Raw genomic sequence first — 27,413 nt, forward strand, 5'->3', positions numbered from 1 at the left:
GACTTCTATGTTGATGAACTAATTTATTTAAAAATCATGTAAAACAACAGTTTTGACAAAAAAAAAAAAGAAAAAAAAAGTCCAGGGTTGTTGGCAGTCATCTGGTGAAATCTATAGCTCATGGCGAAGGAAGTAGCGGTGGTTGGGCTTTAGTTCGACTTCTACAGGAAAATGGTCACTAACTTCAAGAGCCTGAAGTGTTGTGAAAGGAACAGAATTATTGTTATGTTACATATCAAACTGAATTAGAGTCTGGTATTAATTTGTCAGGTTTACCTCTGCCTCTGTGAGCTGGAAGTGCTCTTTAAAGTTGAACGGTTGAGCTGAACCTGGCACTATGCTGGAAATAATCTCCCGTCCGTGCACAATGATCCTGTTTGACAGTGTGAAATCCATTAGATATCATGTCTTGTGGCATGAATGTTTCCTTCAGAAAAAACAAACATTCGAACTCGAAACTGTTGAAGTTCAGTTTTCAGCCTCTGACCTGTCGTAGGCACAGTGTGTCTTCTCCCTGACGGTGGTGTCTTGCTCGTCTCCAATTAACCAGCGAAATGTGGGGTCACTTCTTAAACGCACGGCCCTCCAGCCCTTAATGGTGATGTAGCTGCAGCCGGCATTTAGGTCCCCTAAGATCATTACATTCTAGTGTGAATGAAAAGAAGCAAAACAGGAAGTGCAAAAACATGAAGTTACTCACAGACCATGTGTGGAGGAGAGAAACCAACATGAACTCAAGCTGAAGAACTCTGAAGAAGATGTAATGGGTTAACATAAACTTAATAAGGGTGGTGATGATGATGATAATGATGATAATGATGTAGCTTAACCTACATCAGTCTTCCACTTCTTGTAAATCCCTTTGACGACAGTATGCAGTTCATCGATCTCCTTCATGGCCGTTTTAGGACAAGTGTGATGCCCGATCAGGACAAAATCCTTCACCACTGGAAACAAACACATGATTAATGAAAGCTTTAGTTTTTAATCATGCCCGCTCTTTGATCACATTTTCCGTCTGATTAGAAGAAAACTTACTTAATTTCCCTATTATTCAAATGTAATCAAGGTCTTCGATGTCTGAATAAATGCAGGTTTCTGGATGTAGGAACTCTTATTTGCCTTTTCATCAGATCATCAGTCACATTGCGTTTCTTCAGAATAGGCCATAGTTAACAGGGGGGGGCAAGAAAACCCCACAAACAAGTCCTACTAAAGTGCAAGAACAGCTTCAACATATCTTGGTACTGATTGTACAAGTATAACTTTGTTGAACGAATGATAAATCATTCTTCCAAAAGGTTTTTCCAAAAGGCTCATTTGGCTTTTTACAATTGTCCAAAATCTTCTTGAGTGTTCAGCTGAGTTGGCATCTTGTGACTGTGAGGGCTATGCACTTTGAATTACCTTGTGTACGAATTGTGCTCTATAAATAAAATTGCCTTGCCTTGCCTTGCCTATAGCATATGATTCAGATTATCCTCATGCTCATCAAACCATTCACTGACTCCTTGTGCTCAATCATAGAGGCTGAAACAACCTGAAAAAAACCCACTTTCACCAGGATTGAAATGTTCAATCAAAGGCCGATGGTCATCGCTCAGAAAGACTTTGAATCAACTTTTGTTTCTGCCTTCGTTTCCAAGCCATCCCAGCAAAACCCTCCTCCCACTATGACAGATACACCCACTGTTTGGCCGAAACTCTTAAATCTGCATTCATATTTGCAGTGGGGGGTTTATGCACTAAGACAGGGATGTGATAACCGTCTCTATGTAACAATTAAATGAGGAAAAGTGTTTTTTTGTTTTTCCTGACATATGACCTTAATCCACCTTTTTTTCCCACAGTATATCCGGTCCTATTAAAACACAAACCAGTTGAACAGTCTTTCTGATTGAAGCCTCTGCGGTCCGTTTCCCTACAATGAATCTTGTTCCCAGTCACTCGGATCTTTTCCATCTACAGCAAATGTAGATGAGCGTAAGTGTCAAAATTCATTGTGCTACTTAACTCACTTAATCAGCCATTTTCATATGTTGTTTACTGTTTATCTTATCTTGCAGCTTTTCTTGGCTAAATAGACTGAAATGAGATTCTCTCAAATGGAAAATAATCATTAAAGGTATTGCATGTCCACTAAAAGCTCAGGGACAGTCACAAAACCAGCCTTGGCTTTGTTCTGATATTAGTCTGGTGTAAGTCAAGTTTTATCAACACAAAGGCTGAGTGACTCAGCCACATTTTAAGAAACAGCAGCACCTCAGCTTATCTAAACATCTGTACTACTCAGATTGCAACTGGAAGCTTTTTGTGTTGTAACACTATTCAACTGAACCTGCCAAACGTCCTCATAACAAACAAGTTCTCAGTCAGCAATATTTTCTAGATTTAAAAAAGTTCTAATTTACTCCAACTTTGTAGCACACTAGTCCAACAGGTGATAGCCAAGAAGTTAGACACCTTTGCACACCTGAAGTCTGATCATTATTTAGACTGGCACTTGTTTTAAATCCACATATGTGTTTCCATTCAGTCTTACATGTAGAAGGGGAGTGAAAGCGGACAACAAAAGGCTCTCTGGAGAAAACATCAGTTTCATTGGTCCCTTCTCCCTCCAGTTTAGGATACTTATAATGCTCCTTGACCTTTAACAAATTGTTCCTGGAGAGGATCATACAGGAGAGGCAAGTGAGGATATCATGTCCATTAAAAAAACAAAACAGTTATGTTTGACATTGATCACAGGTTACCTGTAAATATAGACATACTGCTCCTTGTAGCTCTTCCTCCCCAGCCTTTCACTTTCCACATAAGAATATGAGTTGAGTTTGTCAAATCTGCTGACAACATTATGAATAAAGATCAATCTGTTTTTTAGTAAATGTTTGAAATGTGACAGTTGATTCGACAGATGTTTTTTTTTTACCTGTTAAGATCCTTCACCAAAGCTTGTATTACTTCTCTCTTGGAGTCTCGAACCTCCTGAATGAGACTCAAGTCACACCGAGACAGAATCTTTGGAGAGAAAATAGATCCATCAGCTGTGTAGTTTTGTTTTTCTTCTTGGTCTCATATTGCATTTGTCGTGAACACACAGCAGGATACCTTTAGTATAATCCCCATGACCTTCCTGTTGTTTGCCTTTGATTCACCAAAACTCTGAACATTAAAAGCGCAGATTTTCAGTGAAGATGCAACGCTCAACACACACATTCCCAGAACAAGCAGCAGCATTGCAGCCCTCATGTTGCAGACAAGTGTTGCTCTGTAAGTAAAAGAGAGTTTGGCAATATCCCATTTGTAAAGTTACAAAATATGTTACAGAAAGTTTCAGCCTCAGCAGCCACACACACTGCCTCCTCTTACCTTCAGTGAGACGATCACTGGGAGACTGACCTCAGGCCAGCAAAGATTCATCTCTTCAGTGAGCGCTGATGTATTTGGGGAACATACAGGTAAAAACGCTTGTGAGAGACAAGAGCTGCGGATGTGCTGTGTCAGTGCTAGTTGAGAATGGAGCTTTATCTGGAACAGTTGAAACCACTGAATACAATGAACAATGACTCCATCCAACTCAGAGAGTGCAGCTTTGAGTGGGTTTTGTCTCTAAGTTTGAGTGTAATCAGACAATAGATGCTGCCGTGAGCCATGTCCGTCAGCTTCATGAACATTTGTGTTGAATAAATGTGTAACTGGTAGTTACCACTATGTACTTTCACAACTCGTCACTGAGATTGTGCTGATTAAAGCTGCAGTGATGCTTTTTTCTGTTAAAAAAAACAATTGTTTTTATGTCAACTGAACTCAAAACAATACAAAGATGCGACAGAATTTAGCCAATTATGTTTTCAAAACAACCCGACTCTACTTCTGCATTTCCACATAAAGTCCATCATTAAAAGATTAAATCTGTATCTGATACACTTAACAGAATGTAGAAGTGTTCATGTACTTGTGCTTTATTTGGTGTATTTCCATTTTCTGCTTGTTTACTCCTCTACTTTTGACTCCACAAAGGTGATTATTGTAGCTTTTACTTCACAAAAGCACGCGATAACCAAGGTTATCTCTTTAATTTTCCCAATATCAAAAACACTTTCCACACAAAAACAAATAAAAGTAGACAAATAAGTAAATACACAGTAACATTTGTTGGTATTTTACAGTATTTTATTTATTCTAATATATAACTCTAAAGCCCTTTATTGTGTTTGAGGCACCTTTGAGAAACACTGAATCTGAAGTAATTCCCCAGAGTATCCGACAGAACCATCATCACAACAGCTTAAAAAGTTCTTTAATATTTTGCTTTTATTTCAGTAACTTTTGCGGGGTTAGAAAACATGCAAGACAACTAGGGTAGCATCCAATACAATGGGATATGCCCACATTTTGTTTTTGAATCTGTGGGACTGTACTTTGGCTGTCCACATTGTTTAATAATTCATGGTGGAATATTTGTTTACAGTACAAAAGATATTTGCCATAGTTCAACTATTCTGTTTAGACTCACAACAAAAAAACCATGTGAGTTGCAAACAGCTTGCAAACATTTCAAACAAGCATCATTGCATTTGTCACACTGTGTTCACCTGAGGTTTCTGCACACAAACTTTGAGTTCCAAAAAAAATAATTAAGTGTAAAAATACTAACAACATGCACACAATAAAAGTCTTATTTTGAAACAAATTCTACAACTGAAGGGGAAAAAAACAACAATATTTCTAAGCTATCACATTATCATATTGGTCTAAAACAGCCCGAGTGTTGAGGAGAAGCCATTTCCATGAGATAGTCTTGGATTCTTGTCTCTATGTCTAAGTACAGGACTTCAACTTGATCCCTGAAAGGAGGATGCCACAACCACAACATGGCAACCCCTGCTACAGCAAGGAGTAGGAGGAAGAACACACACACCCTCCACCAGGAGCCACACGGTGTCTGAGCAAATAAAGAAGACAGATATCTAAATCACATCAATAACAAACACATTATAAGCATAGATTTATAACCTTTATTATTTCTGCTCTAATAGGTAGGAAATGTGAGGGAGAATTAGAACTTTATGAACACTGCAGGGACGTGAAGTCACACACACACAAACGCAACTCACTGGTCTCCTGCGACGGTGGCTGAGCTGCCGGAGTTCGTCTCTGCACTGCGACAGTCGGGCCTGGCTGGACTGACACTCCTGCTCCATAACATGCAGCTCCGTCTGCAGCTCCTCACACTGTACACACACACACACACACACACACACACACACACACACACACACACACACACACACACACACACACACACACACCATGTGGAACCAGAGCATTCAGATTATATTTAGCTACCCACCCAAACCACATTTACCATGCTGGAGATCTTTAGGAATTAATTTCTAAAAATGTATTTAAAGCAAGAGGTTCTGCTTGTGCTCTTATCGATAAATCCTTATTCTAACAATTTTAAAAACATTTGGAATATTCTAGCAATGTATTTTGAACACAATTTGAAAAACTAAAGCAAGTGGGGTATTTTCTTTGATAGAATGGAAAACTGATCTTAAATGTTTTGGGAAAATTTGACTAAACTACACATTGCCCTTTTGCCCTTAATGTATCATTAACCATTTTTATTGATTTTTATGGAGTAGTGTGCATCCATCTCTGCATAACCCTATATAATATACAGTATAAATAAAAATGACAAACAATCTTGGGAAATGGATTCACCTAATTCCGCAATGTACTTAATTGTAATTGTACTTGTGCAAGACATTTGAATCCTGGAAAAAAAAAATCAAGCTAATGGACGTATTTCAGTTTATTGTGACGTGTCCTCACTTTACCTCTTTCTCTTTGAGCTGGAGTTTCTCCTGAGTGTGCCGGAGCTGCCCCTCTAGCTGAGAGTCTCTCCTCATTGTCAATCGTGGCTCTACTTCCTCTGACCTGAGAAACTCCTGCAAGAAGTCCTGCCTCCCTTCGCCGGCATCTAAGACAGAAACAGGATTTTAAACAGGTACGCCATGCTGAATTTGCAGTAATGTCAGAGCTTTTAAAAATGTCAGTATTCACTACTAAAGCTACTCCTTAGTAAACATGACTCAAACGTCTTGCCTTGCAGATGCTGGATTTCCTCTCTCATAGTCTGGTTGTCCTCTTCCAGCAGGCAAATGTTGTACTGAAGATCCTGCTTTTCTTGTCTTAATGATGCCACCACCTCCCTCAGATCGACCTCTCTGGATCTGGACAGCTGCAAAGGACACACTCAGGCTTTTCACAATCATTTACTTTTTGAAACTACTAACCAAAGGCTTTGTCACAATACCATACCTCCACTTGACTGAGCAGCTGTTGCAGCTGGTCATCACTGATATGCTGGTTCTCCCTGAGTTGTCCAGAGCTCAGCCTCAGCTCCTCGTAAAGGCTCTGCCACCTCAGTGCCTCTGCCTTAGCTGTAATTAGTGCTTCCTGTTGTCACAATAAAAATATAATACATCTTCAAAAAAATCAGCTGCAGTATAGTCACTGTGTTAAACCTGACAGCAGGTCACAAGAACCACAATAAAGTGCCTGAAAACCAAATGACCAGGTGATAGTTCTGCAGTCAAGTCAGAATGATATGTCTGTTCTTTCACCTGCAGCGTCTCAGCCTTGCTGAGGGCCTCAGATTTCTCCTGTGTGGCCTTCTGCAGAGCAAGCAAGGCCTTTTCCTCAAACGTCACTCTATGCTTCTCCATCTGTTGCACCACTTTCTTCACTCCATCTTTTGGAAACCTCTGTGGGGACACAACACAGCAGAGCCAAAGCTTAGAATAATTATAGAGTGAGATGCAAAGAAAAACATAGAGAAGCATAATATGCTCAGTAATGTCAGAGCAAGTTGTCTCAGTAGTGAACAAGTATTTGCAGGAATTAAAAGACATTCCCAGTTGGATTGAAAATCCACAAGTGGTTGTTTCTTGAGAGCTAACAGTAGCTTACCTGCAGACAGACTTGCAGCTGCGCCTCCAGAGTCGTGATCTTGTTTCTCAGCAGATCCTCATTGCAGCGAGACTGTGGGTTAGAGAGGAAATGAGTGACTGACACCGCAACCTGCAGATGGAATTAATAGTTGATTTATCAAAAGCTGTGACAGACAGCATGTTGTTTCACAAACTACTCTAACAGGTGCAAACACAGGAACTGACAGCATCAGTGATCTTAAAAAAAGATCACAGTGTATGCATCTGCTGCAGCTCCACACTAAAAACAACATGCAAGCTGATGATAACATACCTGAGTGGGGGACAATTTACAAAGATGAAACCTCAACCAATCAATCAAAATGGGTCTTTAGTTGTTAAAATTGAAATATAAAATGCTCGAACAAACAAAGGTAAACACCAATATTTCCTTCTCATTCATTAGAACCACACTAGCCAGACTAATGAGGGTACATAGCACCTATAACAGCTTCTCTCAGACTGGTACACCCTTCCTGTGTAAGAATGACAGCTTGCATTCGTCCTATAGACGAGAGCGGAAGCAGGAAGCTCCAAACCACAAGCTGCACAGGCCTTCCTGAGACATCAGCTGCTGGGTACACAACTGTGACAAGAGTGTAGCGCCAACCAAGGATGAACAAAGGCCAGCAAGAACACAACCTTACAAAGTAAGAAACATGAGTTTGGGATTTGGAGGGAGACTGCAACCTTGAAGCTCTATGGTTGTTCAAGCTGCGCGTACAGATAGTGTCTTACTGTCCACACTGTGCCCGAGGAGTCTATGAGGCTTGTTGCACACTCCTGGAGGGCAGCTAGCTTCTTCTTCACTGCCTCCTCTCTCCACAAGGCCTCCTGACAGAAAACCAACAGCAGAAAAATGAGAGTTACGGCATTAAAACCTATAAGCAGCACACCTGAAATCACTTGGAATAATTCAGTCTTCCAAAGTTCTATAAACTGGCAGTTCACTAATAAAAAAAACAAACACTCGGGATGATTTACCTGCAAGTACCCCGATAATCTCTGAACATCCTAGTTTGAATGAGAAAAGAAACATTAAGGGTAGTTATAGTTTTCATTCAAGCTCTCAGATAGAATGAAAAATGGAATTAGATTATGAGGCTCAGGAGCAGATTTTTGGGAAGTGACTTGTTTCGCCTCGATTAAACTAATTCTAACCAATCATCTTTTATGATGCCCTGCAAACACAAAGTCTCACCCGGACCCTCTGCCTGCACCTGAGCCTCGTAATCTAACATCTACCAGGCGAGCAGTTCAAAACTTACTGCTTCCTTGACTGTGACATGGCCGGACCTGCATGAAGGGAAATATGTTATTAAGAGAAATATAATACACAGATCACTTCTCCCTCTCAATTTAAAGCGGATTTTTGATGAATAATGAAACTATGTAATTGAACTGTATCATATCATTTCCTTTTTGGGAAAAAAATAATGTATTTTTTCATTTCATTTCATCTTTTTTCATTTCAAACTCACTCTGTTTGCACACTGATCTCTCGAAAAGTATTTTTTGGACAAATATTTTCAGTCTGCACCGAAAGTTTTTGGTGATTCTTTTCCGCCTGGAAGATTGTTTTGAGGCTTGTCTTTTGAACTACGAGAAAGATGAATAACAGCATTATTATGAGGACAGGTTATACATCATTTGACAGCACCTATTTTAAAAGTTTTATAAGAATCTCACTTTTAATAGTACTCTCTCTTTTATGTATGCTTCTCATCCAGTCCTGGCTTGATTCCATCCTTACTGGTGTGGAGGTAAATGACTGCTTCCTTTCTTTTATTTTCTCCTGCTTCGTCAGTGTTATTGGTTCTGACCATAATGAAGCCTAAGGAAAGGAGAGGGGAGGAAAGGTGATGCAGATGTTACTCACACTTCCCCTAAAAAAGATTGAAAGGGGTTAAAAGAATGTCAATGGATCATTTACCCAATTGCTGGTGCTTGGATAATCAGCTATTCTGCTCTCTTGTGTTAGGATCATCGCCGGGCGTCCATTAGCAGAAGAAGAATATTGTGTGTTTATATGCAGTGTCTCAGACTTACTGCTTGAACTAGGATGCCTAATTGAAAACATTAGTGGAGAAGATCTTCTCTTTGAAGAACAGTTTTCACACTTGGAGCTGGATGGCTCCGGGCTCACCGATCTCCTCTTCAGAAATGCCTGATGCCTCTTTTTTTTCAGTTCATCCTTGATCGATCTTGTGTCTAAGTCTCTCGTAGGGCTCCGACACGAAGTCACGTTGTTACGTCCTCGTAGGTGCTCATGTCTCTCAGCTCTAATGGTCAGTTTTTGGTCAAATTCTCTCTCTGGGAAGTATCGTATTCCACTGAAAGTCAGGGCATCCATGGCAGCTCCTCAGGCTGTTACATTGCCCATACACTGCAAAAACAGTGTATCACGAAACTGTAAATACTCATAATGGTGAAATACAGTATACAGCAGGCAAAACAGAAGCATTTTGATCGCATTATTTATTCACATTTAAGATATCCCAAAGTGAGTAATTTTAAAACTTCATGTGCTGAATGAAGGCCTGATGATTACAAACCAGAGGAGGTTGTAAACTATTATTTTTCAGTGTTAAAGTGACTGCCTTAATTCAAAGAAAACATTGAAAGATTTTGAACTGTGCTCTTGTATAAACACTCCTAACATTGTAATCTCAAGAGACTTTTGAATGCTTACACAGGGGAAAGTTGCTGATTTGCATCAGCAGGTGTGCTCTAAGTTGATGTGAGCTGTCTGCATAAAGTAAAATAAACTGTAGAGTGTATCTTTGACATTTTGGATTCTCATTGTGGCTCAGAAATGCATTTCCTCTGTGAACCATGCAGGATGAAGCTGCTGAAAAAGTATAGCTCTAAAAATACTCTTAAAGTAGCTTTCATATTTTATCAGAGAGTTCCTTTAACATTGATAGCACAGTTGTCACAGCGACAGACGACCGAAGGCCCTGCCAACTGTTGATTAAGGTTGTGCAAGTAGAAGATAATTCAAAGACAAAAAGCCACCTAATAAGCAGGAAACCGTAGTGAGGCTTACCTCGGGTGCCATCTCATTCAGTCAGGGAAACTCCTTGTGAGGCGGCCAAGAAGTCATCCATTTTCTCACTTGTCTCAAAGAGCGTCCGGGGTTTTGTCACCGTTTCACATGTAGCTGTTTCTGTTGAACATAATTTTACAGGAAGTGGAGACAAGCAAAGCGTCATATGTTCCTCTATCTCAGCAGCCACTCGCACCACACTGATGCCACACACGGGTGGGCCCAAAGATTATAGACAGAACACCCCCCCTAATGCACTCTGCGATAAAACTCACCACTTGGGAGACATCAAATGTTTATAACAGAAGTCTAATTTGATTTTCTCATTCAAATGTACTGATGATGTCAAAGAGCACCCCTTGCTTTAACTGTGTCAGTTACTTTAAGCTGACAGACAGGCTGACCTTTTTAACTTACTGTCAATTCTAATGAAAGTTAAGCATATTTCAGGATTACTTAACCAGAAGCATCACTCCAAATTCAACTTAAGGATGGTAAAAATATGGCCACAATGTACACTGTGGAAAAATACACTGAAACAATTATATTTATTACACATTTTTCTCTCCACACTACTAATATGGGACAACAGAGGTTTTATATTAAAGAGGAAATTAATTAATATATATCACTGGTATGACAATGGCTTAACATCTGGTTATAAAATATATATTGGATGTTCTGTCTCATGTTGATTTCTCCAGAAGGTAATAGCCTAATAAAATTACTATTTCCAGTGAATATTTAAATTAAACTTGTGAAGCAAATCTCTTTCCTTTGCTCTGAATGTTACACAGGGACATACTCCATGTATTGAAATAGAAAAAAAACATCGTTTTGATGGAAAAAAAATAATAACAGAAATAACAGAATAGTTAGTCTGGGTTTGCTACTGCTAATACTGCTAATACTACTAATAATAATTATCATTTTTAATATTGGTTCTCATTCAAGTTTCTTATCTACATGTTTACTTTTTAACTCTGCTGTTTATTAAATGAGACCATCCTTAATGCTTTCTGAGTTTAAATATGTGCTGAATGATTGAAATGAGAAAAAAATAATAATAAAAAAGGTTATGAAATGTGAACCAGGTTCTATTTTTAATTTTCTTTTGCAACTCTTACCTTGCTCGTGTGTGATCTTTTCTTTTGTGCTTTGGTTTAATTTAGAAATGTTGTTCACTCTTGATTTTCATGTATATTTCAGCATAATGACCCCTCTTTTGCTTGATATTTGTCCTCTAAGCGTTTGCTGATGCACCACTTCCACAACTGTTGTCTGAATTGCTAATGCTAGCTTGAATTTCCTTCAGGGTCAATAAAGTATCAATCTATTTATCTATCTATCTATCTGAACTCGAAACCACTTCTTTATGAGTGTCCTGCTGGAGCTATTTGTACATTTTCTTCTGCTAAATAGAGACTGAAAGTTATATATTTGCACACAGTGCCATCTAGCGGTCTTCTTCATTAACTCGCCTAAAGTAAACAGGAGCCCCGCTGTAATCTCGCGTTGTTTCAGGAGGATTTCTCGGGTGTCCGCCATCCTTGTGGCTCTTTGCAGAAGGGCACAGAGACCGATACAAGGGTGCCAGGAGTAGCAAGAACTTGGCACTTCCTTCTATAACCATGCTGTCCAGACTCGTTTTTGTCTCAGGTATGTATTAAACTAGCCTTTGACATGCCAGTAATACATCCATATCGTTACTATAAGCAAACTGTCAAGCGGAAGAAGTATATGCTTAAATGACTGAAGCTGAAGGGTAAAATGAAGGCCGCATACTGAATGAGATATGCTAATGCTAGCTTGCTAATATATCTACAAACAATGTGTCTGCTGGGAGGCTCTTGCTTCTAAATTTGTATCAACTGTTACTAGGTATGCAGTTCAATGTGGCTATGTACTTACATACATACACATTATGTTTTATCATAGCTCAGTGAACTAAAGCTACGTTAGCTAACGTTAGCTTTGCACGCCTGCAAATGTCACCTTATTGACAGCTAGCTCTCTAATCCTGATATCTAACTCACAGCATGCTCTTCAAATGTTTTTTCTTTTTTGTTCCTTCACAGTCTGTTCATATAAATATCCTGTTAAACTTTTATTTGACATCGAGATATGTTGTGCTTTCAGAGCCAACATCAGTCATGACTTTTATCATAAAGTATTAAAGTCACGTCTTCGTCAGTTTTTTTTTTTTTCTCTTTCTTTCAGATACACTTGCGCCACATAATCCTCCAGTACTTGAATTAGATTTGACTTTGTAAAAGCTTAAAGGTTTCAGCTGCACACACTGTTTAGGATATATTTTCAATACACAGTAAAATAAGTAGATTTAGACATTGGTGATTTAAAAAAAACAAAACAGAACATTAACCTTGTACTTAAGCACTTGTCTTTTCTGCTTGCAGCCAGCTCCCTGAAAGGCTGTGGCCCCATTGGAGCAGGGTAAGTAACAGCAACATTGAATTATTCTTGCAGTGTTTCCCCTTCAGTTCTTCAGACAGACCAACAGGAGTGACATAATCAATCACTGAAGCGGCCATGACTCCATCTTACATTTATTGAAACTAATGCCGTACTTATTCGTGCGTATGTACGTACTTTAGTGAATCGAAAATGTGTGCAGGTTTAGTGATGACAGCTCAACACTGGGTACATATGAGCAATGAAGCAAACACTGCTGATTGAATGTGAAAATGCAGATAATACTTCTTACTGTCTGTGAAAATCAATCAAAGACTCTGGTGACATGAACTTGACTCATTAGAAACTGTTTGTGCAGTAAAAGCATCCAAATGACTGAAAGTTGGACTTAAATCGTGTCCAAGGAAGGTAGCTTTCGCTCAAAGAAAAATCGGCAAGGAAAAGTGCTAACAGCAGCCCAGCAAACTTTATAGCTGTCAACCTACGGGAAACACAACTTTATTGATCTTAAATCAACACGATATCATACTGTACAAAGAAAATAAATCCCACAAGCTCTGTCCTCTAAAAAGTTATAAACAGCATTGTCTCCCTCAGTCTGGTCCATGCATCACGCTCCCTGCACACATCGTCCCAGAGTCTGGCCCCAGTGCCCCCTCTGCCAGAGAAGGGAGGCAAAGTCCGCCATGGCATAATCCCAGAGGAGCTCTTCCAACTGTTGTACCCCAAAACTGGAGTCACAGGTCAGTACGCTTCCAGCAGATGCAAGACCTTTATCTAATGTCCCTTATCTAAAGAAATCCTTCTTGGTAGACTGCAGTTCCTTAAATGACTGCACACTCAGTGTTTTAGTTCCACCCTCATAATAATTATTCTTTCAACAACAAGCTGCTACCTGAGTATTGCGTTAGTGAAACTCTTCTCATGTTCCTTCTCTCGATAGGACCTTACATGCTGGGTACTGGACTCATCCTCTACATGCTGTCCAAGGAAATCTACGTCATCAACCACGAGACCTTCGCTGCCGCCTCCATAGGAGCTGTCATCATCTATGGTGTCAAGACGTTTGGTCCAAGTGTTGCAGCTTTCGCTGATAAATTGAACGAAGTAGGTTGGCAACTGTAGATGTGTGTTTTTCTAGTAAAGAATAAGGTACATTAACATTCACAGATTTGTGTGGATGCTTCAGTTTTCTTTTATCTTTTTCTTAAAAGTGGCAAGAAAACTGTTCAAAATAACTCTGTGTAACCATGGTTATCATCCCTGTAATCCTGCTGTCTGTCTCCCCCTCCCCTTTAGGAAAAAGTGGCCAAGGTCCAGGAGATTAAGGATCTGGCCATGTCCAGTTTGGTGCAGGCCATTGATGATGAGAAGAAGGAACAGTGGAGAGTGGAGGGAAGAGCAGCGCTTTTTGACGCCAAGAGGGTAAGCACCATTGACATTTATATTCCCCGATATCTTCACAAATCAGAACATGCTCTAACTCGCACATTTACGCTTCAGAATATATATCGACAGTTGTGACTTTTAGCTCAGACATTTGAAAACGCTGTTTTTTGTTTTTTTTTAACCTCTACTGGCAACAAGGTGACATTGCAAAAACACACTAAAGCTAGGTGATGACAGAAATCATCACAGCCTTCCATTGATAAGAGGAGCTCTGAAAGCAAAGCAAACATCTGTTGGGGAAGTGGACTAGAATATGATAAAATGACTGAGAATCCACAGTGATTTATAATGTGTATCAGACAGAGTAAGTAAGAACAGTTCTTTCTCACGAAGGCACAGGCAGAAGGTGAGTGAAAACGTAAAACATGGCTACTGCAATAAAGAGAAAAAAATTGCATCATATTAGCCTGTCCAGTGTTTGCTTTCTCTCCACTACACCTGTGCACATTTACTCTGCATGCAGTTTGTCTCGGCCCTCTTTAAGAGCTTTTCACACTTCCTCTGTGGACTTATTCTGTTTTTAACGGCTCCTGTTTTTTTTATGAAATCCCAGAAAAATCTTTGAGTGGAAGTCAAACCATCTCCCTGTTTCTTGTTATTGAAAATGGTTCTTAATGGCCGTAGTTAAGTGTTTGAGTTATTGTCAGGCTGCAGAATGAATCTGGGATGAGTCACATGCCTCCCTCTTTTCTTAAATACTACTTCCTCCCAGTTCTTTGTATCTGAATGCTGACTGCACAAATCCGATTGGTATGTTTTATCTCTTATTCGCAGAACAACGTGGCCATTCTGTTGGAGACCAACTACAGGGAGAGGCTACATATGGTGACCAATGAGGTGAAGAGGCGCTTGGACTATCAGATTGCCCTGCAGCACCTCCACCGTCGGATGGAGCAGGAGCACATGGTCAACTGGGTGGAGAAGAGCGTCGTCGGTAGCATCACCCCTCAGCAGGTCAGTCGCCCATGACTGTCGGTGTCACCGATGTAAAATGCATCTATTTTTTGCTGCCAGATTAACTTAGTATGTGCAATTAAGATAAGTAGCCTTTTTATGGTAGAGCTGGTTTAAAGGGACATTATGTAATTTCTTCCCCCATCTAGTGGTGCAATTTTATTTTGCAAAGTTGAATGAATTTGCTCTCTAGCGCCTCACGTTTTCAAATGTGCGTTGCAACTTCTTGAACTACGGCAAGCGGAATGTGTCAAGATTCAAGAAGCTATAGCTTCAGACTCGAGGTCCATACAAACAAAAAGAAATCAAGACACACAGTACAAAGGATTAACACACATACAACACACTATAAATACAGATGACAGATAACATGTCAGATAACATAAGTTGACATAGCCTTTGGTGTGCAAGCAATGCAATTAGTCATATTCCGGGAGTTACCGTAAGTGACGTCGACGCAGCGTTAGCATTATCAGCGTTAGCAATAGGAGCATTAGCAGCGGTAAATAAACTCCCGGTAAACTTACAAACTTTCTAATGCCTCGTTTTGTGAGTTAAGAGCCTATGTATACTACGGCAGAAGTTTGGTAACAATCAATGCATTATTAGTGGGATCATTTACGAGACAAAATCTATTTAGCATTTTTTTTTTTTTTTTTTTTTTTTTAAACTTTATTAGTAAATCAACAAAATAACAGTTTACAAATGTGAGCATAACGCCAAAAAGAAGATAGCCAGGGGGAGCATAGGAATAATAATAAAAAGAAGAAGATGATGCACTTACAAAAAGAAAGCTAATGAACACAAAGACATATGTGCCAAGGAATAAAATCTATTTAGCATTAGCGGCTGTAATAAGCCATTTGGCAGAAATGACGTCACAATGACGTCATTTCTGCTTGTAGGCCTGGTGGGGAAATCGCGATTCGAAGTGCTTTATGTCCCTCTCGGCACTTCGTCGTTTTTCATAGACCAGAAGGACATGGTAGCCTCCATAGAGCTTACCTGCTCTATGTAGATACAGACAAGTTATTCTTCACTCAGGAGGATAAGTGAGATTTTTGACAGAGATCATTTTACACCAATGAGGACTAACTTATGAATGAATATGTTGATTTGAGCTAATAAATGACTTAATTTATTACATAGTGTCCCTTTAACAATATTTACTGTATTGGCCTGGAAACAAGATAAGTCTGATTGAAATCTAACCAACTGGGACCCCGGTGTCCCTTTTTTTTTTTCTCCTTTCTTTTTAGGGTTCATAACAATTAGAAAGTTAACCTGAGATTTTACCTGTCGCCCTTATTTTTTTTTTTTTTTTTTTTAGCCTTTTCTCTAAAAAAAAAAGAATGATAGTTAGTCAATATGCACCCTGCAACATACCCTGAAAAATAGCCTTGTTAGACAAAACATTTTTCTGTTGTGAAAACATCAGGCTGTTTGTTTTAAGTTTTCATGACTCCTCATTCACCTCTTTTACATAATGGAAGATTTAATCTTCTCTGCTTGCGACTTAACGAGTCTGCTAACTTGGCATTAAACCACTTTTCGGTCTCTAACGTATCTCTGTGTCTTTTTGGGGGTTATTTTCAGGAGAAGGAGAGCATTGCCAAGTGCATCACAGACCTGAAGGCGCTGGCCAAGGCCACTCAGGCCAAAGCTACGGTCTAAACTGAAGACAACTTATGTGCTCAACTCATTGTCCCAAGACGAGACGCCCCTTTTCTTTACAGAATAAACTATTTCTCTTCAAGAATTGTCTCTGTCCCTATTAAGGGTGTGTACAGTATTTACACGTCAGCAGATGGTAAAATAAATGGTTCTCTTATTCATCTTCAACTGGTTGGTTTCTTTTTTTACCCCCGACATTTTGATTAAGCCTTGCATTTTCTTCAGTGACGTCACAATGTTTTTAGCTTGATAGATTATGTTTGAGTTCCGTTATTGTCTTAAGTTTGAGGACTTAACTAGAGGCTTGAAGACGTTTTACCACTCTCAAGGAGGCTTGGTACAGCAGTATCTGCCCTTTGGACTTATGAGGTGCAGTTTTTCTGCCTTTCACCATACCTTAAACAACAAATTAGGCCACCCCCCTCGATACGTCACTCCCGTCGTTGAACTTTGATCCATGTGCTTTCACTCGGAAGTCAAGGACATTTTTTTTCCGTAAGGTGTGTGAGGAACAGATGTTTGTGCCATGAGAAGACTTGGTAGAAAATCATTTTGAAGGAAGGGAACGATGACACTGGACCAGAGCTGACGCTGAGGTAATGATCAGATGAAATTCTCTTAAGAGTTGGCCTTAAAATCGAATGAAATTTAATGAATCGCTATTTGCGGCACATCGTGTTCTGTTTTGAGATGGAGAATATTTGCTTTTACAGAAAGTGGGTGGTTGTTGCCAGGAAAAGTCATCGTACATCTACGTTCAGTGCAGAAGGTAGGTGACGGATCAGAGTTGAACTGAATCATCGGTAAACCGATGTGGGATTTTGCCAAATCGGCTCGGATGAAAAGTGTCTGTATGCCTGTACCTCTCAATATCTCACCAGGACCAGCTGCAAAATATTCATACTTGTCCACCATTAATGTTGGCCTGTGTAGTCAGTCAGGAGGTAAAGTCTTCATGGTCGTTTGATTAATCTGAATTTTACGATGGCTTTTGTAACTGGTAAACGGACATTGCCCTGTAAGTCTCCTCTGGATATATAATCTGTTTCATATTAACTTTTTGCTTAAAACAGACAGAAGGAGCAGTCATTGGATATTAAATACTTTAGAGCAGTGGCACAACAAGAGAGCTGACGGCAGCAATGTTTCCTCGTGATATCGTGTTAAAGAAAGCCAATGTTGGCCAAGAAAAAGTGCAGAATATATTAGGAGTCGGCAAGGCAGTAAATCATTTGCTAGGTTGAAATGTGATGTCTTTAATTTCAATGAATTAACTGTTGACTTGCAAGAAAAAAATAGATTACACAGAAACTGGTGTATTTTTATAACTCATATCAAGGAAAGATTATTAAATGAGCGTGCTTGGCCCAAACAGTAAATGAACCCCTGTGTCAGAGACTTATTTCAAAGGGAGCTAACATTTCTCATGAGCCAGTCAAACCAACACACACAGAGCAATAAAAAAAACGCTAATGTAAACGCACCGAGAACCGCTTGAGTGAGATTTAATACAACCATAGAGAGAGACTATAATTGCTATTAATATTCACAAAGCAAAAGTCTACAAACATTGAGGACTCCAAATGAAAGAGACTTTGCGGTTGAGACAAAGCAATGACAATAAAAAGACGAATGGAAAATGAGCACAGATGCATGTGAAACCACTTTGATGACCTCAGAGACGCCATAAACATCTATGCCACTTAAAGCTGCTTTGACTGTTTGAGGCTGGACGTCTTGCTTCAACATAACAGGGCGTGCAGAAGCCCATCAGTTTATGATCTGTCCTTGCATATTATATTGTTATGAGTGACGTCTTTTCTTACAGGTTTGAGCAACTTCTGAGAGATTCCTGCTGATCTGAAGTTTAGAAACGGGGGACTCATAATGTTAGGAAACAGAGGTGCATTCTCTTACTTCCCAAAGTGAGTAAATGTCAGGTTTGTGTTTTAGTCAAGTGTTTATTTCTGTTGAAGTTGTTTGACCATTTTGAGATTCTGCCAACACTCTACATACCTGTTCACACCCTTATGTGACAAAACACCTCTGTACTGTGGTAACCATGCAGCTGATTTGAGTTGTGGACTGTGGATAGCTTATCTGCAGGTCGCTGTGCTGGTGACTAAGATGATTTTATTGGCATGTAATGTGCTCAAGCTGCACCATCGATTCATATACACCACTTAACCTGTTTATGTTACCTTTTGTTTTTCCTCAGGGGTTTCTCACCCGAAGACCTGCCTCAGAGGCAGACCTTTCAACAAGATGACCCTAAAGATTCCCCGTTCCAGAGAAACAGCATGACCAGACCCAGTGGAAGATCCATTTACAGTACGTTCAGACACATCAGCACCTCTTCTCTGTTTATATGAAATTTTGTGCAAATTAATTATGTTCGAACATGTCCTTTATGTCAGTGCAGAGAAAGGAATACGCCGAGACGCTCAGCAGACAACCAGACAATTTTCAAGTCAGAGTGGAGGTATGAATTCTATGCCTGTGTGGAGACATTATTCGTTATTAAGAGTTTAACCTGAACTCTCTTCAGTCACAGTCTTCCTCCTCTCTCCACAGCACCTGTTAACCTGTGAGCTGGATGGCCAGGAAATGAGGACAGTGAACGAATGTGTGGCCAAGCTCAAGAGACTGGATGGCAAAGGTCGTCTGTGGCCTCAAGAGATGATCATGGAGATTCAGGGAGCGAATCTTCGGCTCAGTGACATTGAAACCAAGGTTGGTTGTAGAAAGAATAACTTACTTGGTCTTAGCAGTTACATTCATTTGATGAATGTTTTCTGGGGTAATTATTGGTCTTTGGACCTGAACATTACACCTACATGTGATTGTTTAACAGTTTTAATTGTAGCTTTTTGTTGAAAAGAAAGAACTGCGAGAGCATTAATGCTTGAGAAAACAAAAGTCTGGCTAGCTGTTGCCTTTCCAGTTCATACCAAAGGTGATGGATGTGTAAAAGACAAAACGTTTACTTTACCTTGGCCACAAAATACTTCCTCAATTAGTCAAAAAGGCTTTCCTTCCCAGAGCTTTGTAAATAACTGCAGGCAGTTGAAATGGGACAGGTCTTGCAACACAAAGTTGCAAGCACACAATGGACTCAAAATCATGGCTTTGAGATTCACGGTAACTAGAATCAAGAGGCCGATCCTGTTCCTGTAATAACTGTGTTAATATTATTTAGATATACACATCAAAGGAGAATACCACTGAGCTGTGCCTACTTACGACAAGTATGAGATTATCTGCTGCCAAGAGTAAAATTTTTACCTGACTGTAGATAATTGAAAATACATGTAATAAATACTGTAGAAACAGCATGCTAGATATTACGGGCCCATTAACAGAGTAATAATGTCATGGATCAAGAATTAAAAAATATATTACTGAATGGGCCTACCAGACACAAGTCCATGGGTCCAGGTAGTCAGGTGGTCTGGATCCAAAGGTTCTTCTTTACACGATGGTTAACATTTCTGTTTGGCAACCAAACACAAAATAACGGAAAATAGCTAAAAAGATGCAAAAAGGGGTAACAAAGAGACATAGATTGTTGTATGAATGAACAGAAATATTAGATTAGATCAACTTCATTGACCCTACAGTGGGGGAATTCAGTGGGTAAGGCAGCTCACAGGAAGGAAAACATCAAGTGCAAAGACAGTTGTTTAAAGTGAGTGAAACCTCTTCAAAAGGGGATGCAATGAGCAACAAAGCAATATAAAATAAGCACAAATGAATGCGCATCCAATGTAAAAATCCCAGTTAGAACATACAAAACAACAAGGAGATATGAGAGGACCACTACTGGATGCTAGACAACTGCAATGAGCCGCAAGAAAACAAGCAAAGAGACTCAAAATTACCTAAAAGTGAACCAAACTGCTAAGAAAGGGACTCGAACTGGTGGGTGATCACAAATGAATGCAAGCTGAGCAGAAAGATTAAAACTAACTAGAGGAGAAGCAAAATGAAAACAAATGTGGGGACAAAACAACAACAAAAAAAAGGACAAAACTTTAACACAAAACATTTTATTTTTTGGAGTGTGTCTCCTTCAGTTATGGTGTCTTGTTTCTCTGTGGGACAGGGGGCCCTATGTCTCATAACCCATCCGTTATTTCCATCACTGCACGATATGACCAGTTATTAAAACATCATGAAACTGACTATAAACTTTTTATTCACTTTTATTGTGGCTGCTTATTGTTATTCTCCAGGTGGAGCTGGATTCAATACCTTTGAGTTGCATCACGGAAACCAAAGCTGTGCTGGACAGCTGCGTCTACAACTCTCTGCTGACACTAATTGTGCAGGAGCGCAGTAAACGCGTCCCACAGGTCTTCATGTTCCAGTGTGAGGAAACCGGGGTAAGTCCTATTTTGCGAGGGCCAACTGTAAACTTAACTCTCACCTCCAGTTCCGGATAAAGCGGGGTATTTGTCACCAGCATCTGTACTGCTACGGTCACTGTTAGAGTGAGGTTAAAACAGCTGTGTTTTACCAGGCAGAGGACATTAAGGCTGATCTGGATAAGGCAGCGCAGAGTAGAGGTGGTAACCTGGAGCCATACAGAGAGCCATTTAACACCAGGTACAGTGTTCAAATAAACACGCAAACAGATAAAATCTCATTAAAATGAGAGGAAAGAAAAAAGGTAGTGGTCAAACATTAACTACTGTCTGTTGGTGTTTTCAGGAGGAGTCTTGAGAATAACATCGGTCAGCAGGCTTCAGGAAGCTTCCATCGTGCTGGGCCCCGTCCTATGCAGCGGGAGATGACGCCGCCACCACCGGACCCCATTGTCCAACAGTGGGACAACATAGAGCCTGGTACGCTCAAAACATTAAAGAAAAACAAAATTTATATTATTTAACCTAGCGGAGAAACCCCCACAAACTCTGACAGATGTGCTTATCTAAAATGCAGTTTTTAATTTCCTCCAAAAACATTTTATGGATGTGTTATCTCAAATAAGCAATAAACTCTCTTGGACCATGTCAACATCCTTATTAGTTTTTGTCTCATTTCCACTTAGATTACATGCCTTCTCCAAAAGCTTTTGTTCCACAAGATGAGATGATGCATCATAATAATCTTCATGAAATGCAGAGCAGCCCAGTGATGGCCCCTGAGAAACTGGATGTTCAGAGGAACATGGTCAGTGCTGCAATAACTGTGCTCACAACCATCAGTTTGCAGGAAATCATCATGAAAATCTCTTTCAGGGCAACCATTCTTTGGCTTTTTTAAGTTTCAGAGAGATTTATTCCATCTCTTTTTTTCCTTTTCACAGGATATTCTAAACCATGTTATAGGTGATTTGGAGATCTTCATGGGAAAAGCGGCGGCGGCCGCAGCAAGCGCACCCTCACTGGAAGAGAACATGGGCAAGAGCAAAAAGAAGAAAAAATCCAAGAAAAAAGGTATCATCCAAGTAAAATGACTTGTATATGAGAGATGGACCTGACTCTCTGACATAGATGTTGGCTATGTTTTTTCACATGGCTGTAATATATATTTTTCTCCCGCAGCACCATCTGCACCTCTGCCATCTTGGGAGGAATATGTCTCCTGTCTTCAGAAAATCAAATATGGATTCAATCTTCTGGTAAAAACTTTCACAGATTACAGAATGATAATGGTTTGGGAATGATTTGGTAGAGCTTGAGAACATCTTTTGCTGGAATGTGTAACCGCAGCAGAAAAACTCTTCATTCCATTCCAGGGCCAGCTGGATGGGGTTCTCAGCAACCCCAGTGCTCCTGACTTTGTCCACATCTTCTTCACTAATTTAGACCTAGTAAGCAGTTATAACACAGTTTTTTTTTTAATCAGTCTTTGGCACTCTGCTTTGCCCATATTTCCCCGTCTTAGTTGTGACCGTACTTGCTTCATTTTCCCTCAGATAGTTCGTCTGTATCCACCTGATGTGCCTCCCACTGTGGTCTCTCCGCTGCTGACAGATATGGCTGTGCAGCTGCTCGGTCAGGTTGTTGGTGAAGGGGAGGAATATCTGTGGAGGTCTCTGGGAGACTGTTGGATCATTCCCAGGTAGGACAGATCTTTAGAGTCCTCTTACAAAGCTTGTAAAAACCTCTCTTTTATGGCCAACTGAACGCACCTACTGTATATCTCCCCGACACACCCGAACTCTGGGCGTTGTGCATCTCACTGCTGATGTGTAAACACAGGTCAGAGGTAATTTTACTTTGATTACAAATGGAGAAAAAATGTCATGTGGGCATATTTGAACTTGAGGCAGTGCCCGAAAACAGAAACTAACATGGTAATATAAAAGGAAATGTGTCTTCAAGTATTGGAAACCCAGTCTACTTTTACCAACTCCCTTTATTTGTTTTTCTTACCCAAAACCCGAATCAGAAATCTAAATGAAGTGGCTCTCAGTAGTGTCGTTAGAGGGAGTGTGTATAGGTTCTGGTAAAGTTCTCTTTTCTTCTCCAAACATTGAGCCGTCCTCAAAAGGATTTGGTCATTTACTCTTTGAATTTTTGTTTCTTTTTTTCACACTTTGGAAATATTCCTAAAAGTCTCCCTGAATACCTTTTAAAGAGTTCTGTGGCTACAAGAGGAAAAGCCTTTAAATATGCTGACCTCAGAGGAACCTTCGCACTACTGCCTTAAACATAAACAACTCTTAACTTTCTGGCTCTCACTGAGATGAATAACCCTCTCGGAAAAATATGACTGTCACAGTCAGTCCCCATTGTTAATGATTCTTCTATTTTATTGTTGTCCAAACCCGTTTGTACAGATTAGGACGTGTTACCGGCCCCATTGATTGTGCTGTCATTTTTTTTTTTTGTCTTCAGTTTTTGTCTTTTTGTAAGAAAAGAAAAAAAAGGAAAAGAAAGATAATACAAAAGTTGTTAGAAAAAATTAACTGCAAGTTTTTTTTTTAAGTATTAAAATGTTCAATTGTTGATTTATTATTCAGTTTCAGTTTCTCTATAATTATTGGTCAGCCAAATAATCATTTGCAAATACAGGAAAAGCTCAAGTTTACCAGTTTGTGAGTTAAAGAATAAAGGATTGGTATCACAGATTGTCCAATATTAATTTATTAGCATAATCCTATTAACATTTACAGTTAAAGAAACGATTCATGCTAAAACCTTTATTTTTACCTTGCCAGCACCTTTACTCACAGAGGTGGTGTCTGATCAAAACTCAATCATGCTTTATGAAACATTCACATCAACATTTTTGTAACAATACACATTAGCAAAAGAGGGTTTATTAATTTATTTTTTACTATTTTACCACACGAAGGCTTCTCTTTTATTGATAAAAACTGCTCATAGATCTATACAGCATCACAGAAGGAGTCAGTAATAATCATTAACACTCAATATTTACACGTTTTGAGAAACTGTTAATTTCTTGTGGTAAATTAAATGAGCAGATTTATGTCACTTTCGTATCGGATTGTTAACATGAAACCATGAGCCTGCCTCTGGAAGCCGTAATAAAGATGTGCACTTTAAAGATACTTTGTAACCCTTGAACAGTTACAGATCATAAGTTTCCTCCTTCAAATATTCAAGTTAGGCTTTTGGGGTTTTCCCCTAAACCTTGAAGGTGTTATCAGGCTTTTTGTCACTAGGCCTGAGATGTCTTAAGACATTTTTATGCTCGCAGCATCTGTCACTGCACGAACAAATGTGATGTCAGCACAGTGTCATGACTGCTTTTACCAGTTGTACAGAAAGTATCCTCTGTACACACAAATGTAACTATCCAGTTTTGGTAAACAGACAGACGATAGAATTGAGCATTTCACAAAGAGACAAGAACTGATGTAAATAATGATGATAACAGTAATAGTAATAATAATAATGATAATTGTCTTTATGCATGTTAGCACTGTAAACCTATAAATGAGCATTATATAACCTTTCTTTTTTTTTTTTTCAACCTTCGTCATGAAGGTTTCTTAAGACAAATGAAAGGAATTCCTCTAACATATTCTTTATAATGTCGGCTTACTGTTTACCGCCCTCCTCCTCTCTTCCAGGTCGAACTGGCGAGATGATGTCCCGCCTTACATCCCAGAGTTTTACGATGGCTGGCAGCCACCTGCTCCACCTCATATACCTTCCTCGCTTTCCCATCAGAATGGCCCATTGAGCAGGAGCAACAGCCAGCGGTTTCCTGGTGGACCAATGAATGAAGGCCAGGGTTTCTCCCCCAGAGTGATGCACTGGCAGCCTGAGGAGATGGAAGAGGTAATACAAAACACCAACCTACAGGCACCGTTAACATGGGGATTCAGAAAAAATTTGGGTAACTCTTGGGTGTGACAAAAAATTGGAATCCAAAGCACTGCAGCAATCATATCTACTGTCTTCTTAACAGTTGAAGCATTACCTACAGGTCAACACATCTAACTATAGCTGAGTGTGTTTCCCCATATGCTAGATAACAGTGCCAGCTGTTGGCAGCAGTTGAAATTACCACCACCGGCAATCAACCCATTTTTAAGTGCTAGTTTGCAATAAAAAAGAAGGAAAACATATCCTATGATTCTATCACATGGCCCAGGTTCAGTTTCATCATGATGAACTTTATGCTTTCTACAGCCAATGGCCAGTGGTCCCAGGAGTTCACCGTAAGCTCACACCACATGTGTCTGCACAATCCCATTTGAGGCAAACATTTCTGCACTTTTGACTGCGCATTTCCCTAATTTCTTTTTCTGTTGCTGTTTCAGCCCCAGTGAGCAGTCACTGCAAATGCGTGTCATGTACAACTTCATGGCCAGGAACAACCGAGAGCTGAGTATTATGAAGGGGGAGGTGGTTGAGGTGAGAAGACGAACACGTTGCAGTAACATTCAGAGAGATTGTGAAATTGTGGGACGATACCATTTAAGATATTAAAGATAACAATTTGGCCAATAGCTGATACAGTTTTTGCCATTTGTTTTTTCTTTAATGCAGAGGGCACAAAGAAATATGCATCATAAAAAAGATTTATTCTTGTACTGTCCAAAAGGGTTCAAAGAAGGTTTGTAATTGTTTGTAAACATTACAGAACTGCAGAGTGAATATTGGAAGAGGCTTCATGTCAATCTTGTGTGTAGTTCACCGTCTGCCTTACAAAATACTGTTTCTCATTATCAAAACTGAATACATAAAACTCATAAAACAACATTTTAAAGCCATCTCCACTGACACATTCTGTGTTCCAGGATACTTCGCAAAAATTGCCCCAAAGCCCACTTATGTGTCGACTGCAATGAATAAATAATGAATAAATAATTTTTCTAAACTACACAAGATGGGGAACTGCAATCTTAGAGGGAAATTAGGAATGGCCTGGATTCTGAAATGCTTCTGGCAGAAACTACAGCTGCTGCAGCCAAAGTCCAGGATTAATAAAATATAAAAAAATTGTTTAAAGAGTTTTTGCTTGTTAAATCAACTTTAAGTTTGCATACATACCATGTTCCTAATCATTGCTGTAACATTTGGTTACTTGAGAAGTTTCTTTGTGTGTGTTTTTCGTAGGTGATTCAGAAGTCCAAACAATGGTGGTTTGTTCGCAACTTACGGAATGAGGAGGGCAATGTTCCCCAGAATGTTTTGGAGCCACTGAGTAGCGGCGGACCTATGGGTGGTCTACCGGTGAGCTGAGTGACAAGAAGTTTTGATGAAAGACGGATATAACAGGTTTCTTGTGTGATAGTTTGTTCCTTTAACTGTCCCTCACAGCGGGACACTCGCAGCTCAGTGACTCTGAACATGAGATCCTCACCTGCGGAGGTGAGAGCCTGGCTTGAGCAGAGAGGTTTCTCCAAAATGTGAGTACCATTCTTCTCAGAGGCTCAGGAAACTTCAAGATGTTTGTACTATATGTTAGACCTGCTTTTCACAGACTAAGTTGGACATTTTTTGTTTGCTGCCTTCTTCTGGACAGCACTGTCTCCAGCCTCGGGGTGCTGACTGGAGATCTGCTTCTGGGAATGTCCAAAGATGAGATACGGACTGTATGCCCAGAGGAAGCAGGAAAGGTCTTCTTCCAGCTGCAAGCTGTCAAGTCATCAATTGCGGTAAATAATGCATCATATGATGCAATCTCCACACACGCCAAACTCCAACACATCAGTAATGTTTAATCCTGTTCTCTGCAGCTGGCCAGTGAACCGTCAGGCATGTACAACGGCCGCTACTGAGAGACGCTGCCGCAGTACTGGAGATTGTTTGCAGCCGTGGATCAGCATGTGGAACTATTGGTGTCAAAATTGATCTTTGGTGTCAGGATTGATCCTGTAAATCCCAGCATCAACTGAACTTCATCCACTTCTGCTGTGTTAGTTCACCAAAAGCACTTTTAGTTGGAGGATCCACTATGTTGTATAACTTATCAGCAGTAATAATCAATTAGGAAATAATCTGCAATGTAAACTATATTGTCATTTCTTTTACTGATTAAATACAACTTATGTATGTTGATATCTGAACTATTCAGAACAACTTCCATCTTATGTTGCGAGTCATACGTAAATACCAAAAAGAAATATTCTTCTGTATTAACTTATATCCTCATTTTCTTTAATCTACAATTTTCAGATCATATTTACTGTAAAAAGTGTGACGTTGAATTGACAATCAAACTAAAATGAGAAGAGGGTGCAAGATTGACTTTAATAAAAAAATTGTGATAAATGTTAACAGGTGCTTTAATTGAAATTAAAGTTTCCACTTGCAATGTCTTCTTAACATCAGTTTGTTTTATTTTTTCCTTTAGCAGAATTTAGTAATGGTATTAGAAATGGAATTGCACTAGATACTTTGCCCTTCCTCAGTCAACAA

At 39.6% G+C, this 27,413-nt stretch overlaps 4 protein-coding genes across 4 annotated transcripts; 2 read left to right on the plus strand and 2 right to left on the minus strand.

Annotated features, from left to right (window-relative positions):
- Positions 1–38: 38 nt before the first annotated feature.
- dnase1l1l (deoxyribonuclease I-like 1-like) lies at positions 39–3,249 on the minus strand. Its single transcript, XM_075476584.1, has 8 exons — positions 3,109–3,249; positions 2,930–3,018; positions 2,754–2,840; positions 2,543–2,664; positions 835–947; positions 488–645; positions 277–373; positions 39–192 (listed from the first exon to the last, which is right to left on the minus strand). The coding sequence occupies exons 1-8, from the start codon at positions 3,247–3,249 to the stop codon at positions 112–114; spliced, it is 888 nt and encodes a 295-aa protein (XP_075332699.1). The 3' UTR covers positions 39–111.
- An 818-nt stretch (positions 3,250–4,067) lies between these two features.
- traf3ip3 (TRAF3 interacting protein 3) lies at positions 4,068–11,419 on the minus strand. The gene is made up of 15 exons (XM_075476586.1): positions 11,178–11,419; positions 10,051–10,170; positions 8,935–9,387; positions 8,691–8,835; positions 8,483–8,600; positions 8,270–8,297; positions 7,986–8,015; positions 7,740–7,835; positions 6,982–7,053; positions 6,636–6,776; positions 6,331–6,468; positions 6,115–6,250; positions 5,847–5,989; positions 5,118–5,234; positions 4,068–4,945 (listed from the first exon to the last, which is right to left on the minus strand). The coding sequence occupies exons 3-15, from the start codon at positions 9,352–9,354 to the stop codon at positions 4,745–4,747; spliced, it is 1,785 nt and encodes a 594-aa protein (XP_075332701.1). The 5' UTR covers positions 9,355–9,387; positions 10,051–10,170; positions 11,178–11,419; the 3' UTR covers positions 4,068–4,744.
- A 171-nt stretch (positions 11,420–11,590) lies between these two features.
- On the plus strand, positions 11,591–16,728 carry atp5pb (ATP synthase peripheral stalk-membrane subunit b). The gene is made up of 7 exons (XM_075476587.1): positions 11,591–11,709; positions 12,468–12,504; positions 13,081–13,226; positions 13,427–13,590; positions 13,783–13,908; positions 14,707–14,886; positions 16,483–16,728. Exons 1-7 carry the CDS (start codon positions 11,682–11,684, stop codon positions 16,558–16,560), a joined length of 759 nt encoding a protein of 252 aa, XP_075332702.1. The 5' UTR covers positions 11,591–11,681; the 3' UTR covers positions 16,561–16,728.
- Positions 16,729–18,784: 2,056 nt separating this feature from the next.
- Positions 18,785–27,272, plus strand: eps8l3b (EPS8 signaling adaptor L3b). Its single transcript, XM_075475646.1, has 18 exons — positions 18,785–18,891; positions 18,978–19,042; positions 19,135–19,293; positions 20,796–20,945; positions 21,083–21,168; positions 21,274–21,407; positions 21,614–21,735; positions 21,872–22,001; positions 22,110–22,186; positions 22,304–22,378; positions 22,484–22,629; positions 24,614–24,824; positions 25,179–25,207; positions 25,310–25,403; positions 26,109–26,225; positions 26,313–26,401; positions 26,518–26,650; positions 26,732–27,272. Exons 1-18 carry the CDS (start codon positions 18,861–18,863, stop codon positions 26,771–26,773), a joined length of 1,890 nt encoding a protein of 629 aa, XP_075331761.1. The 5' UTR covers positions 18,785–18,860; the 3' UTR covers positions 26,774–27,272.
- Positions 27,273–27,413: the final 141 nt, after the last annotated feature.

The sequence above is a fragment of the Odontesthes bonariensis genome, chromosome 10 (genome assembly GCF_027942865.1).
Source record: "Odontesthes bonariensis isolate fOdoBon6 chromosome 10, fOdoBon6.hap1, whole genome shotgun sequence".
In the NCBI taxonomy this organism is placed as follows: Eukaryota; Metazoa; Chordata; class Actinopteri; order Atheriniformes; family Atherinopsidae; genus Odontesthes; species Odontesthes bonariensis.